General features: G+C 39.6%; 1 protein-coding gene across 6 annotated transcripts in view; it reads left to right on the top strand.

Annotated features, from left to right (window-relative positions):
- The window catches only part of NFE2L2 (nuclear factor, erythroid 2 like 2), an 83,184-nt gene that overhangs the window by 42,897 nt on the left and 20,574 nt on the right, over nucleotides 1–19,713 (top strand). Inside the window, exon 1 of one of the 6 annotated variants that reach the window (XM_011356966.2) lies at nucleotides 10,650–10,861. The exons of 1 other annotated variant lie outside the window; for it this stretch is intronic. In XM_011356966.2, the coding sequence (XP_011355268.1) occupies nucleotides 10,817–10,861 (45 nt within the window). In that variant the 5' untranslated portion in view covers nucleotides 10,650–10,816. Of the gene's footprint in view, nucleotides 1–10,649; nucleotides 10,862–11,300; nucleotides 12,009–15,535; nucleotides 15,634–19,713 lie in introns of those variants that run through there. 4 more of the 6 variants (XM_011356976.2, XM_023529200.1, XM_011356955.2 and 1 more) reach the window with 4 other exon arrangements.

Below are 19,713 nucleotides of genomic sequence, written 5' to 3' on the forward strand. Positions count from 1 at the left end.
GGTATATGTAAAAGTGGAACTGGAAAATAATTCTGAATTAGGTCACGATGTAAAAGTGAATGGCAGAGGTCATTAGCTCTAATGAGCTAAGTATTATGTAGATTTAAAATTAAGGCATTAACATTTTAGCAAATGAAAATGTTTATGCAGTCTGCAAATTCTTGGCACAGAATTCAGCCAGCAAGGGCTCCTAAGTTACAAACAAAAAGTTACAAAGAACACTAAGAATTATTCCTTGTTTTCCATTGCCATTATTTAAAATTCTTAAAAAATATTGTCTAATTGGAATCTGACATTCTACTAGTGCAATAAAGCAAACATCACATTACAAAGACCTTAAGATCATGTTCCTTTGATTCAATAATTCCTTGGTGAGTAGCAAATGAATGTTACAAATATCTATTAATTATATATATATATATATACATATATATATATATATATATATATATATACATATGTGTGTGTGTGTGTGTTTATAAAATAACACATACAGCTTCCCCATTTTCACATAAACTTCAAGGTCTCTAGCCAAACTAGCGGTTAACATTTTTAATACATGTGCCCTAATATAACACTACAATATAGTGTTTATACAATCAATGCACTCTCTTTCCTGTCATCTTCTTATAAAAGCAGTGTATTAATTTTGGAAGAAACCTTAGACATCAGCAGAGCTACTGATGCAATTATTCTTTAATTTAACAAATATTTGTTGAGTGTCTCCACACATTATGTAAAGTAAAACACAATAGGGTAAGATGAATAACAGTTCCTGGCCCTTGAGGACCTTAAGTTTACGCCAACACCTTTATTTTATTTTTTTAAGAATCTCTAGATCTCTCAAGTTCAGATCAGTACTTCTTTCATTATGCCAAATATCAAGCATTTACAAAAAGAACCAAATAGTTTATATTTATGGATTGGCAGTGGTCTGTGCAGTGCTTTTCACATAGTAATTTCTTGTTTTGGGATTATTTCAGAAGATCTAACTGCTCTTCATCTTCACGAGTAACTTTATATACATTATGCCAGGTAACCTCATAACAACCTTCATTTCACAGATGAGGAAACTGATGTCAATGAGATTAATCAGTTTTCCCAGGATCACACAGCTATTAGTAAGTGAACCCAGACCTGTCTCTAGTGCTTATATTCTCTCTACCATAGTACCCAGCAAGATTTGTCAAAATGTAGGCTAGGGAAATTGTAATTTGTATTAATACTTTAAGAGAACATGATTGTCATTTGGCTGTTAAATCCCCTGATGCTTCATAAAGAATTTCTTGGAGAAAAGCACTATAACTGTAGACACGAGGTATTTCTGAGTACCTTAATGCCAGTTCATGAAAACCATGAGATGATACTGGATAATTGTTAGTTTTAGTCATTATGGTGCTCTACAATAAAATGATCAATGTATAAATGAAATCACTGTTTTTTCCCCATGATATGCCTTTTATTTTCAAACTTTCCAATAGCCTTATATTTTGTCCATTTGAACTACTTTGCTCTACAGTTCTTGAATAGCCATATCAAGTTTACCGTATCTTTAAAGATACCATATTATTTTTATATTATTATTATGGTTTTAGGAGGTACCTGATTTTTTTTTTCTTTTAGCCATGTTGTTGCAATTCTAACACACACACTCTTCTACTTAAGTCTTCTAAGAAGTAAGACATTCACTTTATAGAGGATGATCAATGCATAGCTCACTTAGAGCAGGTTAAAGATTATTGCAATCGTGAAGGTGCTCTGTTGTAAAGGAGATAATTTGGGTAAAGTCCCATGATCAAATCTGGCATTGATTGGCAGACAGTTAGCTTCAAAGACTTTGGACCATACAATAATATTATAAAATCTGAATCATGTTTTGTAGAGTGATATTCTTCAAATTTCACTCTGAGCTACTAGCAATCAGATACAGGTTTCGAGGAGCCATTATAATTTCTTTTTAAAGTATTTAAAGATTTGGATCAATAGTAGAGGGTTGGTAAGCACCAATTAAGAAAGAAAAACAAATACATGGCGATATCTTAAATTAAATTTCAGCATGAAAATTATGGCACAGTTTATATAGCTCTATTATATCTCAATAGCATAAAATTACACTTCTTTCTTCAAAGATTGTTATACACTTAAATGAGGTCCATGGAAGAAGTTATAACATAGTTCATATCCCTATATTAGTTAATTATTCACAAAACTTTGAGTGATATCTTGGGACTTGGCTTGGCCCAGTGAATAGAGCTAAGTTTTGAGAATGAGTTAAACCTAGGATTTCATAAGAATTCTGCCATGGAAACTTAGCCACGTTACTGAATCATAGAACTGTGTGACCTTGGCCAAGTTATTGAATCAGATTGAACTCAGCTTTATCACCTATAAAGTGGTGGTTGTGAGGATTAGTCATGACATATAAAGTTACTGGAAGTAAAGCCTCGTGTATAAGAAAGTGCTGAAAAAGCTCGTTTCACATGGTGCATTTCACATAGTACACACAATGATTTTTTATTAAATTGAATTGATTATTAAGAGATTAAGTGTTGGTATTATGTGATCTTCCTCTTGAAGTGGACAACTGAAATTGAAAGGATATATTTCTTGCTGCTGACGATATAGTACTTACCGAGAGATGCGAATAGGAAAACCTTAGCAAGAAATGTCTCAATAATGTTCCTTTATGGAGAAGTCTATAGTGCACAGTAAAAACTTCCTCTGTCTGTCTTATAAATCAATATGGTCACAAAATATCTATTTATTCGGTGTTTATGGCCTTTTAAAAATAAATAAATAAAACTGCAGTGATCTTGTCAGAGTAGTTAATAGATGATTTTAACCAATTTGATTAAAACTTTTTATGGTAATAACTAGGATGTCAAAGGAAGAGGAATCAAAGAGGGAAAAGAATCAAATAATAGTTGTTGCTTCTCAATGCAGTTCAGGAAACACCAGTGGGTCCATCAATGCAGGATGTGTAGAAGAAATTCTGAAGCAGCAGTTGAAAGTAAAAGCTTAGTACTGTGTAGTTTCTTTTTTTAAGAACTCAAATATGCATTAAGGTGCATATTTTATATTTTCTGGAATTTTAATGACTTCTAAATCAACAGTTAATGATATTTTCTTACCATACCTCATATTTGATTATCTAACAGCAAAGTTTATAACAATGAAGCATATTGTAGGGATGTAGCTTTTCCTCTCAATCAATATATAGAAAACACTACATTATGCATTAAAACCACTGTGCCATGAAAACATAGTCAACATCTGTAGTCATCAGGGAAATTAAAATTAAAATTAAAATTAAAATTACAGTGGCATATATCTATATGTATGTAGATTTTTTTTGGTGGGATGACTATACCAAGTAGTCTTGGCAAGGATATGGAGGAACTGAGACTCTGATAGATTGCTACTGGGAACGTAAATGGTACAACCACTAGGAAAAAGTCTTGCAGATTCTTATAAAGTTAAACATAGTCCTACCATATGACTCAGTCATTTCACTCCTAGATATTTACCCAAGAGAAGCGAAATGTATATCTGTACAAAGACTTGTGCATCAACATTCAGCAGTTTCATTTGTAAAAGCTAAAAAATGGGAACAAACCATCTATCAATATGTGAATGAATAAACAAATTGTGGTATACCCAGACAATGAATATTTAACAATAAAAAGGAATTAACTGTTGATACATGCAACCAAATATATGAATCTCAATTATGCAGAGTGAAAGAAGCCAAATTAAAAAAAAAAAAGAGTACATACTGTATGAGTCCATTTATAATATTTTAGAACATGCAAACTAATTTATAGTTACAGAAAGCAGACCAGTGGTTGCCTGGGAATGGAATGGGGGACAGGGAGAGGCACAAGCAAACTTTCGAGAGCAATGGACATCTTGATTGTGCCGATGGCTTCTCACATATATATCAACATTTATCAAATTGTATACTTTAAATATGAGCCATTTATTGTATGCCAGTTATACCTCAATAAGGCTATTTTTCATAAAAATGAAGAGACAACCCTGACCCTCTGCTATTAGATTAGGTATATCAACTGCCCGCTTCTTCTATGGCATTCACCACTTCCGGGATATGGGCAATTGTGATGTTTTATTACTGGAATGAAAGAACTTTGAGAGTAGAATCCATGTTTAATTCATCTTGATCCTCTCCAAGCATGGTACCCCTCATCACCTGTTGTTTTTCAAGTGAATAAATTGCCTGGATAATTTAGGTAAAACATTTCTACCTGAATTCCCTAACTAACCCTTGCCATTTTTTTTTTAAACATCCATGGGAGGCAGCAAATCTTCATGCTTAGGAACTTTAGAGATAGAGTGACCTGCTCAGCTACTTACTATTATTAACTGCTTGACCGTAGATAAGATTAGCTAGCCTCTCCAAGTCTCAGTTTTCTCACTTCGAACGGAGTTATAGTATACTTACGTCATTGCTTTTCTGAGAGGATTAAATAAAATAATCCATATAAAGTGCATGGCCCATAGTCAATACTCAATTTTAAAAAAGACAAGTGATACAGCCATGCCACACTGGACAAACCCAATCCCATCTGATCTTGAAAGCTAAGCATGGCCTGGTTAGTACTTAGATGGGAGACCACCTAGGAAGACCAGGTACTGTAGATGAAAAAAATGAAAAATAAGGAATTGTAAGCTGACAAGGTCCTTGCAATCTGTGAGGTCAACCAAGGGTTGCCTCGCCTAAAAGAATAAATAAATAAATAATAAGACAAGTGTCTTTTGACAAGTGCCTTTCACAAACTTTTGACAGTTTATGAACCCCAAAGACCGAAATATTTTATCTTCCATTAGAAGAAAGAAAATACGATTCATAGGTACCTGAATTTTATAGGGAGAGATAGCTCTAAACTGGCATTAAAGTTATCTGTATCTTAGGCTTTTTAGAAGTAGGCAACCAGAGGACTTTAATTATTGGAAAAAGTACAAGGATTATATAGCTTACAATCTTGTCAGTACATTTTATACTTTGTTAGACTTCTTCAGTAAAATAGAAAGATAAAAACCCTACCATATATTTTTTTTAGGTAGAGAGGCTGAGGTTGCAAACAGCCCATTTAGTTTCTCCCTACTCTTTGCTTTGAGGTTCTTGAATGTAGAATCCAGTTCTCATATTTGTTTGCAAGTTTTCTCTCTAGTGAAAAATACTTTATCATTCTGTCCATGGGGAATTAATTAAACAGAATATGGAAAAACGTAATCTTCAGGGAGATTTGCTGTGAGTACTCTCAGTAAATACAGCACAGCCAAGGGACTCTACAGAGACCTGACCTATAGTGGACTGAGCCTGGGTTTTAGAACCAGCCAGTTTCAGATAACAATTTTCTTAAGCTTTGAGCAACTCGCTTAATCGTTTTGTAGCTTTCTGGTTTATAATATTGGGCTTAATCACATCTTCATGATTTGTAGGGAATTTTTATAAAATACATGAAATAATTATTATCATTAATAAATTGGGTTATTAATATTTTCCCAAAATAAGGCACTGACATGTAAATAAAATTTACATCAGACCCTTTAGGTCTGGCCCAGTACTAGATTTGCCTTCAAAAGTCCAACTCAATTTGTTGCATGGGAAGAACATAATTCCAGGAATCAGGAAATATTATTTCATTCCTGGCCTTGCCAACAGCTCGTTCTGTAATTATTGGTAACAACTTCACTCCTTAGTTTTCTTAAATGTAAAAGTAGGGAGTGGGACTAGGTCAGGGAAGGAAACACCTGATACCCTGATACGTGCCACCACTCCTATCATTCTGTGTTTGTGGCAGACATTGTTAATCAATTACTGAAAACTTCCTACCAAATTAGGAATCTCCTTCTGAATTTTTCTCAGCAGAGCATTGTAGGCAAACCATTACCAATCAACTGGAGTTGGCAATCATAGTAAAACTTACTTGCCATCTTTGAGCCAAAATAGCTCTAAGAGTTCTTTTAATTCTAATATTACTCGAAAGCCCAAATGAGAGTACACAGTATAGCAAATGCCAAAACACAAATATCTTGGCAAATCTTACTTCCCTTTTTCACATTCCATCCTCGAGAGTGTTAAAGGCTTTGTCTACAAAGCCTGTCCATGAAGATGTCTGCTCTTCCATCACTAAATTTTGCTTTTTGTTTATCCAAAATGAAAAGAATTTAATTGATTTTTTCCTTTAATTCTAAAAATGCTTACTGTAAAAATTGGAGCAGTGCAGAAAAGTACAAAGAGGAAAGTGAAAATTATATGATATTCAATGCCCGTTATTAATATTTGGTAACCGACCTTGCAATCATAACTCTAGGTATGTGTTTTTCTGCACCCTGTTTATTTTCCCCATACAGGAATGTTATGTATGGACAACTTTGCATATTACTCCAAAGCTGCAGCTGTTAGACTCTATTCAATGTACCTGTAAAATTCCATCTTTGTCTGGGGACTCCTATTCTACTAAGTGACATTTTGCAAATATAGCAGTAGATTGAAAGGACAAAGGGATTTTTAGACCCTTACCACAACCACACTTAAAGATGTGGTCAAATTCTCCAGGCTCCACTCTAGTAAATATAGAATGGAGAGATCTCCAAAGCTTGTGGTTAAAATTCAGTTTGAAAATGAAGTGGACCCAGTAGCTTGGGAGAAAAGCCAATGTTCCTCCCATACCCTCCTACACCCCCACACACACCTTTTTTGTTTTTTAATATAAAAGTAGTATATGTTTATTTAGAAAAATGCAGATAGGTGAAATGAGAAAAATAAAATCACTAATCAGAATAATTATGTTTAATATTTTTGATGATATATGGTCAGTCTTTTTTTCCTATGCATATATATTTATATAGGTATCAACACATATAATTCAAAAGCACTCTTTTAAACTTCTGGGTTTTTCTCTGCATTGTAGTTCTTGCAGAGAACTATTTCTATTACGAGCAGGAAACTATGAGTTAAAACTGGCTTTCGAGATTTACAGCTCTTTGTATCAGTAGTTTAGACAGTGAGGTGTGCACACCAAGGAACCAAGATTATGGGTGTGTTTTGAAATTAATACACCAATTATCTGGAACTCTGCTATACCGGAGTTCAGTTTATCCTCTGAGCACACTGCTCCTGAAGTTCAAATTCCCTCAGCAGATATTCAGAAAGTATCTTACATAACTGATATGAAAGAGGTCATGTCAGGTCCAGAATCTCTGTATGCATTTATACTTCCACTTACTTAATTGTTGAAATGTCTGTGTTCCTTAAGTGTATTTCAATAAGGAGAATATCTCACCATCGCCTATCTAATGGTATGATATTGATGTATGCTCTGATGAGATGATTTACTTAGTTATGTAGCAACAATCATATATTATAGGAAAGATACCTTCCTCATTCACAGGGTGGTCAATTGCTTCTGAGAGTTTGAGACTATTAAATTGCAAAGTACCATCCCTATATGTGCTCGCAATGATGATTAACAAACAAAAAGCAACTGGGAAAAACCTTGCCCTTGATATTCAATATGTGTTGTTCTGGTTATCTATTGCTGTGAAACAAGCCATACCAAAACTTAGCAGCTAAAAACAGTTTATTATAAGTTCTCACAATTCTTTATGCTAGGCTCAACCAGGCAGGCTTCTGCTGGTTTTGCTAAGCATCTTCATATATAGTTGCCGACAGATAACAGGTGGGGCTGGAGTCCTCAGGGGTTTCACTGGGTGAGCTGGAAGGTCCAAGATGGTTTCTTCACTCACATAGCCTCTCTCTCCACTTAAGAGTCTCATCCCCCAGGGTTTCTCCCCATAACTTCTCTTCCCTTGAAGATAATCAGACTTCTTATATGATGGCTAACTTCTAAGAGTATAAAATTAAAAGTGGTCAGATCTTTTTAAGGCTTAGTGACATTGTGTCACTTCCAGCCTCCTTCTATAAGTTAAAGCAAGTCACAGGGCCAGCCTTGATTCAGTGTCGGAGGACTACATCAATATGGGGGGCGGGGGTTTCATTGGGTACCATCTTTAAAAACTAGCTACCTCATATGCTCCAACTATAAGCTGGACAAATTTAGAATTTCAACTATAATTCCAAGAGATTCTGGATATTTTCTGGCTCAAAAACATAGTTCAATTAAGGAGAAGTGAAAAGAAGAGTAAAGAAACTTCAAGTTGATGAAGGATTTTGAAACAGTAGGTACTTTCTTGGGTCTTGCAAACTTGGCAGCTTAGATCACTGAGAAGATGGTGAAATAAATGGGTCATTGCTTTACCATTATCCCAAATCTTTGTGCTCAGAAATCTTACTTGATAATGCTTATTTTTTATGAGAACTCTAGAGCAAAGTATTAAAATTCTGACACATTTCAAGCATATATAGAGGGTTGTCTTTCCAAAGTCAGCGAAGAATTCAGACATCAATTGAAATGTACAAGGATTAGTAGAATGTGAAATCAATTGGGCGGGTGGCGGGGCAGGGCAGAGGAGAGAAATAAAATAGTGGCTAAGAGAGCCTGGCAGTAAAAAGGACTCTCATGGCACCAGGACAGGGGAGAAAAACCGGCATCATCTTTCCTGTTCCTCTTGAGGGTTTCAATGTATAATATCCGTGCCCCCACAGTACAATAAGTAAGTTCAGAGAGCAAGACCTAAGTTCTCACATAAAGACAATCTCATTTCAATGTCTGCAAAGACTGGGAACCCGCTTTACACGGGTAATCTGAGACTGGGGTTCCCTTTTCTTGTGCTGAACCACCATTCAATACCAAACGGCTTTTCCTTAATGTTTATTTTTCTTAAACATGTTCATACTCTTATCATACTGTTCTACTCCCTTTGAAAATATGTACTCTGCAGGTGCCTGAAATAATATAGTCCCAGCAATTGCAGTTTTGTAAAAGGTTTTTTCATTCAGTCTAAACTCAATGGAAATTTGTTGCTTAATGAGGAAATACCAAACACTTTATATAAACCCCTTGAGGGCAGCAGCCATATCACATGTAACTTTGGTATCGCTTACCTCCTGGACTCATTGTCTACCTTCTTAAATGTAGTAATTTTAATAAGTAATTTGAATTGTTAACAATATACTTTTGCCCTTCTTTGACGCTGAAATGTCATTTCATTATGTCTCTTTGTGTTTCACGTACGGTTCATTGTAAATAATTTCTCCTAAGCTTGTTTTTGGTGTGCAGATCATCGTGCAGGCTTTTCACATAAGAGCTGAAAGGGTTTAATTCAAGTTGAAGACGCTTGCTTCAATTACAAGCGATTATCTTATGCTTCACTTACCTCAAGGAATATTTGAACATATAAATTTACAGATAAATCCTGGGAGTGTCAAATTATGCAACCAAAAGAAAGTTCTTTGGGTGTTGATCTGCTATAGTCAGGTGTGTGTGTGGGTGGGTGTGTGGTTTTTGAATGAAATAGTAAAACCGCAGCTGGCACTACTTCGCCTGGTTTTGCATAATTCCAAGAAGCTAAAAACTGAAAACCAGGCTTCTTAAAGAATTAGAAATATTGTTAATGCTTGAGAAAAAAAAATATATATTCTTTTTAAGTCTCATACGATTTCACAATATTTGTTTTCAAAAACTTGAAGTTTTCTGTGGGCAATGATTAATTTTTAAGTAATTGCTTTTAATGTAAAACGTAAAACATACTCATTGTAGACAAAACAGTAACAAAGATAAAAATCATTCATTATCCTACAACTATTAATATTTGGTGGACAACTTTCAATTTTTTTTCCTAGACGTTTTTGCAAAATGCATCCATACTGTACAAACTACTTTATAAACTGTTTTGTTTTTTTTTAATTATATCGTGAATACGTGAAAAGAAACTTGTGAAGACTATGGGATGTTGTAGTACTGCACAGTGGTAAAGGACGCCATCTGTGGTGTAGTGTGTGCGCTTTGTTGGGAAAAGAAAGCTTATAGTGGGCAGTAGTGACTACTCTCCGACCAAAAGACTTCGTTTGCCCTTGGCGTCCTGAGCGTAGTGAGACTGCAAGTGCGTGGGACTAAGTGGAGGGCGTTCAGGGTGACTACCAGCACGAGCTCCCAGCTTAGTCCACACTTCCCCTGGGAAAGTCCCACTGGTCCCAGCCCGGGAGGGGACCGAGGGCGAGAGGACAGTTGGCGATGCGCACGGCCGGGTCCAAGCATTTAGCCACCGCCTCCCGGCTGGCGCCACGCTCTGGCGGTGGGGTGAGATAAAGCGGGGCAAGGTTCTGTAACTCCAAATCAGGGAGGCGCAGCTCCGATACCAGGGCCTTTGCCTTGTCTCCAAGCGTGTTTGTTCCAACTGTTTAAACTGTCTCAAAGCGCCCGAAGTCGAGCGACCTTCGGCAAATAACTCTTGATCTCGCAGGCGGAGAGCGCTGGTTTTATTTGCAGGGAGGGTAAATTGAGCGCAGAACCCGTGGAGCTGACGCAGCCATCCTCCGGGTGCCCCGCCCGCCCGCGGCCGCCCACAGGGACCCCCCGCTCGCGGCCCTGTCCACCCCCGGGCCGCGAGCTTCTTGCGTCAGCCCGGACGGGGGTGGGGGATTTTCGGAAGCTCTGCCGGCAGGCTAGCCGGGGAAGGGAAGGCCCGGGCTCTCGCCCCGCCTTCGGTGCGGGTGGGGAAGGGCGGAAGGCGTGGCGGGGCGAGAGCCCGACAGGCGACTCCGGCCCTGTCGCGGAGAAGGCGGGTTAGCCACCTCCGCCGTCGTCAGTGCCTCCGGGTCCGCGCCGCGCCTCGCCAGCCGGGACAGGGTCGCCGTCGGGGAGCCCCAGAGCACGGTCCCCAGTACAGCATGATGGACTCGGAGCTACCGCCGCCGGGACTACCGTCCCAGCAGGTGCTGCCCAGCCCTCGAGGTCCCACTGTGGTACCAGGACGGGGACAGGGGCGCGAGGGAGCCGCGGCCCGGGACGGACAGCCGCAGCCGGCTATTGCTGTCTGTGGCCGAAGCCAAGGCTGCCGCAGCTGCACACTGGGGCCGCTGCGCTTGCGCCGGGGCGGGGCGGGGACAGGGAGCGGGACTCCAGGGGCCGTCCGGGGCGTGGGGGCGCGGCCGGTGGTCCCACCGACAGCTTGGCCGCAACCCCGGAGCGCGACTGGGTGGTTGGTTGGGGGCTACGCCTGCGTGCATGGGGTGAACAGGAGTCTCTAGCGGCGTCCCGGGCCGCCCGATTGGGACGCGGGTGGCCCAGCTGGACCCCGAGTTCGAACGGCTCCGGAGGCTGCGGGGCAGGAGGGGGCGGACACCGGCGGTCTGAGCCGGCGCGGTCCGGCCCTTCCGGGGCCGCGCGGCTACCCCGCCTCGGAGACAGCAAAAATGTGCCTAGTCACGGGGCCGCTCCCGGGGGAGCTCAGGTCTCCTTCGGGCTGGGACCCGGAGGCCCCTCCTCTGCCACCGCCGCCCCTGGCCCCACGACCTGCGCGGGCTGCAGCACGGCTCGCTCGCCCCGCTGGGCCGTCTAAGGGTGATTCTTTGCGAAGTCATCAGTTCATCCGTCGGATCACCCTCTTAGGCAGCTTGGCAAGAAAGCCTAGCCCCCAGGGGGAGATGGAGGAGGTCCCTAAGTGCCCAGTGCGCTCGGATGCCCCGACGTGCGGCGGCGGAAGCCGGCCTTGCGCATCCGTAAAGGTTAGGGCTGGAAGGCCATGGGTCGTCTCCTCGCAACGCGCGGAGCAGAGAACTCTGCGGTCGGAGTCGGCCGCGCCGGGTGCTTCTCAGTTTCCGCCCGGTGGCGCACGCCGTGTGCGTGGCCTTGGCCTCCGTGACCGTGGCCGGTTGGCCGTCACGGCAGCCCTGGGTTGGCCCTTTCCTGCTTTATAGCGTGCAAACCTTGCCGCGCCGGGGCCAAGGGACAAGTTGGAGCTGTTGATCTGTTGCGCAATTGTTATTTTTTCCCCTGAGCGGCTTTGTCTTTGGATTTAGCGTTTCAGAATTGCAATTCCAAAATGTGTAAGGCAAGATATTCTGTTTTGTGCTGTCAAGGGTAAGAGTTGCGAATGTAGATTAGAATTCCTGTAGATTTTAGGCTGTTACTAAATATTTGACTTTAGGATATTATTTCTCCCTTGGGTGCTTTATATAGTTTTCCTTTTCTGTTTGAGAATTTGCCTCGATATCTTAGCATGTCGCTTCTTGGGCAAGCTCAAGGGTGAGACACTTGTGTTTCATATTGCTTTCCTATAAAGTTCTGTAAATTGTTATAAAAGTGAAAATAAGTTTCTGTTCATACTTTGTATGGACTTTTAAAGGAGTAGATATTTATATTTCCATTTTTGGTGTGATTAGAGTCTTCGGGAAAAATATTTGGTTTAAGGAAGTGTGTAACTTAATAAGTACAGTAAATATGTTTATGCTCTTAAACCTAATGTTTTAGACTGATCCCGAAGATCTAAAGTAAGGTTTTAAGTTATGGACAATGCATTAGTTGTGCTTGTTTAAAGCTGTTTGTCCTGAACTTTCCCCAGTAATGACTGGGATTGTATTCTCCTGGTTGCCACTGGTGTGAAGAAGTACGCTTTGAATTTAGGTGCTTTTCGAGAGTAATCTGTAACTATAGTCATCTGTATGACAAAAGGAAATACGATGCTGATGAGCTTTAGTTTTCCCAAATTCAAGAATTATAGCCTGGAGCCCTCCATTATTTTTAGTATTTTTCTTTTCTTTACTCCGTAATTTAACATTCCTTAGAAGTGCGTATGGCATTTATATTGCTTTCTCTTTTAAATGTGAACTTTCTAGTTATGTTTGATAGTTTAACTCCTTTCCACCTTTGTAATCAGACATCGGTTAGCATACTTGAAGACTATGAAAAAGGAAAATGGAGTAAAATTTAGAATCAATTTCATGTCTATAACTCCGATTCATATTAAATCATTGTAGTCCGGAAAAATTCAAACAAAAAGTCAAAGTGAATTCTGATCTTTTGTCAAAGCAACTTCAGGTGTGATGTGGTACTATGATACTGGTTTTGGTCCTCTCTGCAGAGGAGGTGTTGATGAACAGGTCAGTAAGAAGAACCTTAGGTGCTTTCTCCAGTCGGTGGAAGAAGCCATCCGTTACTCTTTTCAAAGATGTCTTGGAAAAATGAAGTACTTTTGTGTGTGAGGGATGACATTGATCTTAGATTAGACAAATACGATTACTTTTAAAGGAAAATTAGTACAGGTCTCTCCATCTCCTGAGTGAATGTTAACCAAAAACCAGCTTGTCTTTTAAGATGTGAAAAAGCTCTTGGGATTGTGGAAGCAGCATGTAAAAGGTAAATACACAACTCACATCGGTCTTTCTGCATTAAAAATAACTTAGGCCATTTTGAAATCTTTCTTGTTAACTTGAATTTCTGTAGACAAACCCTGTCTGTCTTTAGGATTACCAGAAAGAGTTGAAAGCCAAATACATTATTTTTCTTCATATTTATTTTTATTCAGGATGAATTACTTAAGAAGCTTCATGAGAAAAGGAACCCTCTGTGAACTAAAAGCACTTTTCTCCCCCCTGGGAATTTCCTCTCTCCTGGCTGAACACATTTACTTAAAGGGGTTTTTGCATAAATAATATTTCCTCTTTAATTTTTCCTTGATCTGAGGTTAAGGTTTCAGTAGGGTGCAGGAAGAACTTGGCACTAAGGTGATAATAGATGTGTTATTGGGCACTTCCCTTGGGTGGCAGGCAGTGCCATAATTGCTTCACATGCATAATTTCACAGTCACCCCATGGGAGACACTATTATCTCCAGTTTCCAGGTGAGACAAGAGGCATAGAGAGGCTGAGTCTTGCTTAAAGTAACCCAATTATTGAGTGGCACAGGTGGAATTCAGACCTAGGTATCTGACTCCCATGGCACTTAATCACCACTTCCAAACTGGACCAGGACTAGTTAAACTTTGAACTGGAGGAAAAGCTCACACTTTAAAAAGTGAATAAATTGAAAACTGGGGAAAGGCAGGAATTAAAAAGACTAGACTTTTCTTTACCAAGAAATTCAGTAACTGTGAGGGAGGACGTGGACCTTCTTCAATACAATAAGAATAGTTAGACCTACCAATGGAATTACCACATGGGGGCCTTTTAAGGAAGACACAGGCCAAACGGGTTAATTTAGAGAGGCAGGACTGTTTCTTAAAAATAGTTTTTAAAATTTCTGGGATTTCAGCAGTGTCCACGATTCTGCCTCAAACACTTTTCAGGGACTGTTTTCCTTTTTCTTGATCGAGTCTCTTAGCTTGAGAGAGCTTAAGTCTCTTAAGCTCCTCTGAGAGACTTTGTTCACCTTTGTTTGCCTTGTTAGTTGGTATATTCTCCTGTTCTGTTGGCTTTTTTCAGTTTGAAGTAGTGGTCCAAAGTAACTTCAGTAGTGAAAATTTATCTATGGTGAAGAATGGGACAGATGGGATTAAATCAGGTTGAAGGAAAGTGGGTAGAAGAGAAAGAATTTGACTTAAAAACAGCTAGTAGGAACCTTTGGCTCAAATTAAACATGAATCTCCTGTTTTGGTATTGACAAATTGAAGCACATGTAAGGGCTCAAGTGTATCTAATTAAAGCTCATTTGTAATTTTGAGAATAGTACAGTTCAAAATTAAATGGTTTATTTCTTAGTCCTTATCTTTAAATTGTTTTCAGAATTATTGTCCTATTTGTCTGAATTAAGGATCCTGCAGGTTTTTTAGGATCCAGTGGATGAAATTACCGAAAAGTTGGTCTGGGTAAACCCAGGGTCTTTAAATGCCTGGCACAGTCACTTATAAAATTTGCTGAAGTCTGTTGCACACCAAGGTGTAAAAGGACAAGTTTACTTAAAGCAGTATTTAACTTGCTTTCTTTACCTATAACTGTGTGTTTAAGTTTACCATAAAATGGAGAATAGAGTTTATATTTTGCTAATATGATTTCTGTGAGTTCTTAAAATTTCATTACCATCTGCTTTTAAGTATGCTCAACAAACATTTATTAAAAGGGCTCTAAGGTATAGGCCAAGGCTTCTTCAGTTGATAATGGTATGTTCTCTGGAAATGAAAGCAAAAATCTGTTCAAGTATATAATTCTCAAACGGTATTAGAAAAATACACATGGTGTTCTTGCACCAACTGTTCCCTTCTCCTCACAAAATCAAAACAAAACTGCTAAACAAAAGCCCACCCTGCCTAAAGTTGGCCTTTTCAGTGTCAACCCCTGCCACCGTAAATACTTTATTATTAGAATTTTAGGAACTCTGTGGGTGGAAAGTACTTATCACCAGTCGTTTTTACAGCATATGTCCTGTGATAACTGTATGTCACAAAGCCTCATATATGAAAGTCTTATTGTGTATGTGAGCACATAAGTGTGTTGGCCCAAAAACTGGTAGTATTAAAGACAAATGCCGGGCAAAGGAAGGATTTAGATTACCAAATTTGTTTTATTGATAATTGACTCTTGAGAGTCATTATAATCCATCAACAGGCTATATTCTGAAGGATTAAAAATATATATATTTTTTGGCAATGATAAGTAGTCATTCCTTTCTCACAGGCTTGGAAATTGAGACTTTGGGGCCAGTAATATCAGCAGCATGCTGAGGAGATCCGAACTCTCCATTGCTTTTTCACAAATCAGAGAAGAATGATTAGGTAAGAAGGAAAATATCAAATCATTCGGGCTTTGAAGCCTCTTTCTGAACTTAAGAGATTTTGTTTCCTACATTAGGCAGTTCTCTTTAATGGACTTTTAAAATCTAATGCTTGGGAGCATTTGGTGGCTTGCTCCCTGGCATATGTTGTCAGTTTGGCTCAAAAAACTCTTATAAAAATTAAAAAAAAAAAAAAAACGAAAACAAAAAGCTACTGACACTTGTCTTAGCTCTGAATCTTTTCTTTCTCTCTGCAGCTAGTTCCTTGAGAGCTGGGCATAGAATTTATATTTATATTTATATTTTATATTTCTTTTTTAACAGCTTTATGAGATATAAATCAAATCCCATACAGTCCACCCCTTTAAAGTGGACAGTTTAGTGGTTTAGTATATTCAAAGTTGTATAACCATCACCACAATCATTTTCATGACCCTGAAAAGAGACCCAATACCCATTAGCAGTCACTCTGCATTTCTATCTAACTTCCTTAGTCCCTGGTTAGCACTCATTTATTTCCTATCTCTATGAAGTTATCCATTCTGGATATTTCATGTAAATAGAATCATACCATATGTGGTTTTGTGTGACTATGGCTTCTTTCACTTAACATAATGTATACAAGGTTTAATGATGTTGTAGCATGTATCAGGACTCCATTCTTTTTATTGCTGAATACTAGTGTATTGTACAAATACACAACATTTTATTTATCCACTCGTCTCTTCCCAATTCAAAACAAAACAAACAAAAACCCCTTAAATCTACAAGGCATCTTTTAGCAACTCAATTTTTTGATTTTCTGTATCTGCCCAGTAAAGTCAACTTCATATTCTGACCATAGTGGCTACTGTTTGTACTTACCTGAGTGGCTTTCTGGTCTACATATTTGGCAACAGGGGCTAACTTCTGAAATTGTTTTGGAAGAAGAGAGAGAGTGAGTGATGGATAGCACAGAAATCCCACTTAAGAGACTTGAGGGTGTGGTTCAGGGCCTTCTGAAGCTGGCTTAGCCCCATCGTGCACACAGGGTAGGAACAGGCCCAGAAGGAAGTGGGCATCGCTGTGCCAGCCACGATCTCTCTCCGGTGTTGCCAGCAGAGCTTGTGCGGCCCCATTCCAGTCTTGCCCCCAGCCATCATCCCATTGGGGTAGGGGTACATTTAGTCACCTCTGGGAAAATGCCTGCTTTTCCAACTCTAGTCATCAGTAGTTTGAAATTCTTTAACCCGTCCCCTCCTATTGTTTTAAGATTTAAAAAACTATCCTGTTCTTTCTCTTGTTCTTATGAATTTTATGCATGATATGTGTTTACCTCAAAAGGGAAGGACTTCAATGTTAACATTTAGGTTACATGCAATGCATACTTGTATTTTAATGTATCATTTTTCCCATTAAGTGCCCTTTCTCTTTTTTGCCAGAGTGTAAGCGGCAAAAGTGATCTCGTACCATCCCCCCCGTCACCCTCCTATGTCTGTGTGAAAGTCAAGAATAATAGGTATTAGCGGCCTGCTGACAAAGGGTGTGGAATTTTGCTTTACAATCTTTTACTTGACAATCTTGTCTACTCTGCTTCAGCACAGTTATAATACGATACGTGGATGTAGAACCCAGCCTATTCCTAGCCTAAGGGAGTGGTGTAGAGAAAAAGATGATGATGCTCTGTCGCCATCTGTGAACAAAAGAAGCGCAGAGGCATGGCACATGATGGAACTATACCACTCTTTCGGGTGCTTGAGGGCTGAGGGCCTGTACTTTTTGCTGGTTTGTTTCACAGTGCTAGAGTCTTGCTGCTGTGTCTTGAGAGTATTAAAGAACCATGAATTTTTTCCAACCAACAAAAAAAAAAAATTTTAAATCATTAAAATCCTGGTGATGAAAACCACCAGAAATTAAAACAAATCATTTTTTGCTTGCAATAGGAAAAATTGCCAATTTTTGAAGAAGTTGTTTTTGTTCTTGGTAATTCTCAATGAAACATAATTAAGATCTACAAAATCTATACTGAGAAACCCTAAAAGACAAGAACAAGGCTCCTTTACTTTGTGCTGGCTAGGTCCTCCTGTCATCCCTGGCCATATGTTCTTCCACTGGCACCCAAGCTGAGACCAAGCCAAGAAGGAGAACTGTCCTGTGGGTTCAGGTTCTTCTCCAGAGGCAGAAGCTCACCTCTCTCTGCTAGGAACGTCTTTACCACGCTGCATGTTTGGGAGACTCCTTGGGTCACTGGATTGAGAGTGAGGATGGTGACTTCAAGAGAGGAGATTATAGGTTAGGTTTCACTTGGAGGAAGGGTTCTGTAATTAAACTGAGAGGGGCTGGAAGGAAAAAGAAAACTAGCCTGTAGGGTTCCTTTTAATGAACCCAGGAGGAATCTCTTTGGGGGCTCTTCCCAAGGGAGACCTCAGGTTGCCCCAGAATTTTTACCTGAGGATTTCCCAAATCTGTAATGTTTAGTTATGCTCTTCAACATGCAACTTTCCCTTAAGTTCTCCATGTGAAAAAAGGGAAAGCATTTTTGAGTATTTACTTGTATTATGTTTACACACATTATCTTTAGTTCTTTTAACAACTCTCTAATGTAGATATTGTCATTATTGAGAAAACTCTTTGGAGAGGTTAAAAAACAGTCTAGTTTGGTTTAGAAAACCAGAAACCACGAGAGCTATTTCAAACAGAAGGAATTTAATATAGGAAATTAATTACATAGGTGATGGAAGAGCTGAGAAGCCAGACAACCCAGAGATTAGCAGCCTTAGGAAGCCACTGCCATCTGTAGGGCTGGAGGGGCTGAGGGAGTCAGTGGAATACCAGGATCTGGCCTGCCCTCCTGAAGTTACCCTGGCCTTGGAAGCTGTGACTACTGACAAGTGCCCTTCTCATCTCTAGCATCTCTCCAGTGTCCTCCCCACCCCCAGTCCTTGGTGGAACATAGTCGGAAGCCAGTTGGCAAGGGAGCCTGGGAACAGAGTAGGGGCAGTTGTCATTCCTGCTTGTGGATAAATTGCATGGGAATTCCATGAAGTATGGAATTCACGTTTCCCCATTTGCAAGGAGAATGAGACTACAATGCCCACTGTATTCTGACTTCCATGTAACATGTTATAGTTATACATTTCCTCTAGTTATGGCCATACGTGTGTGACTGCAGAGTAATTCAGTAGTAATGTAATCTTAGGAATTCCTCTAAGGAGTGCAGGTGGAGGCCTATTTGGGGAGTTCCTGGTTTAGATAAGTATTCCCATTGTTGGTAGGTTCTGTGCTTCCCCTTCCCTTATGAGGTACCCCTTGGATGCCAGGGCAGGATTGATTATATATAGATGTTTTGGGTTTGCCGAAGGACTTGGGCCTTTGGGTCTTGAACTTGGGGGGAGGTTCAGAAAGGAGGGAAAGTATCTTAAGAAGAACTGGGATAACTTCACAGCTTTTCTCATTCATCCTAATAAATACAACCTTTTCTCCCTAGGGAGATATGAGTAGAAATAACTCCGTTAGATAGAATTTATGCATCTCTCTTCCTTCTGTCCCTGAGGGACTCTTGGAAGTCTAGGGCTCCAGAATACACATCTCTTGCCCTGTGCTACAGGTTTCCAAAGTCCACTTGGTAACAGTACAATTGCGCTGTAAAGCTTCAGTGATTACGTATGTGCTGGCAAAGATAATAACAGAGGCAGAGAGAACAGTTAGTCTTTATTTAGGTTCACGTTGCCAACTGATTTCCTTCCTACGTTGTGAAGAGAACCAGCCTTCTGTAGTTGCATCTGAATACAGATAACTGGCAGTTTCATGGGGAAGAAAAAGGGGGAAAGACTAAATTTTACTGAACACTTGCTAGTACTATTATAGGTCCTAGACATGTTCTCTTACTTGATTTAGACAATAAATCTATGCTGACGGGGGCTGTTTTTTTCCATTTTACAGATGAGGAAACCTATACAAAGAGTTAAAATATCTTGTCCAGGGCCATGCAACTTGTGATGGCAGAGCAGGAATTGAGATATCTGTTCATAATCTCCGCTCTCCCTTCCCTCTTTTCCTCTGTCCTTCCTTTCTTTTCTTGTCTAATGACTATGGTTGTTTT

This window comes from Pteropus vampyrus, unplaced genomic scaffold, assembly GCF_000151845.1.
Source record: "Pteropus vampyrus isolate Shadow unplaced genomic scaffold, Pvam_2.0 Scaffold2, whole genome shotgun sequence".
Lineage (NCBI taxonomy): Eukaryota > Metazoa > Chordata > Mammalia > Chiroptera > Pteropodidae > Pteropus > Pteropus vampyrus.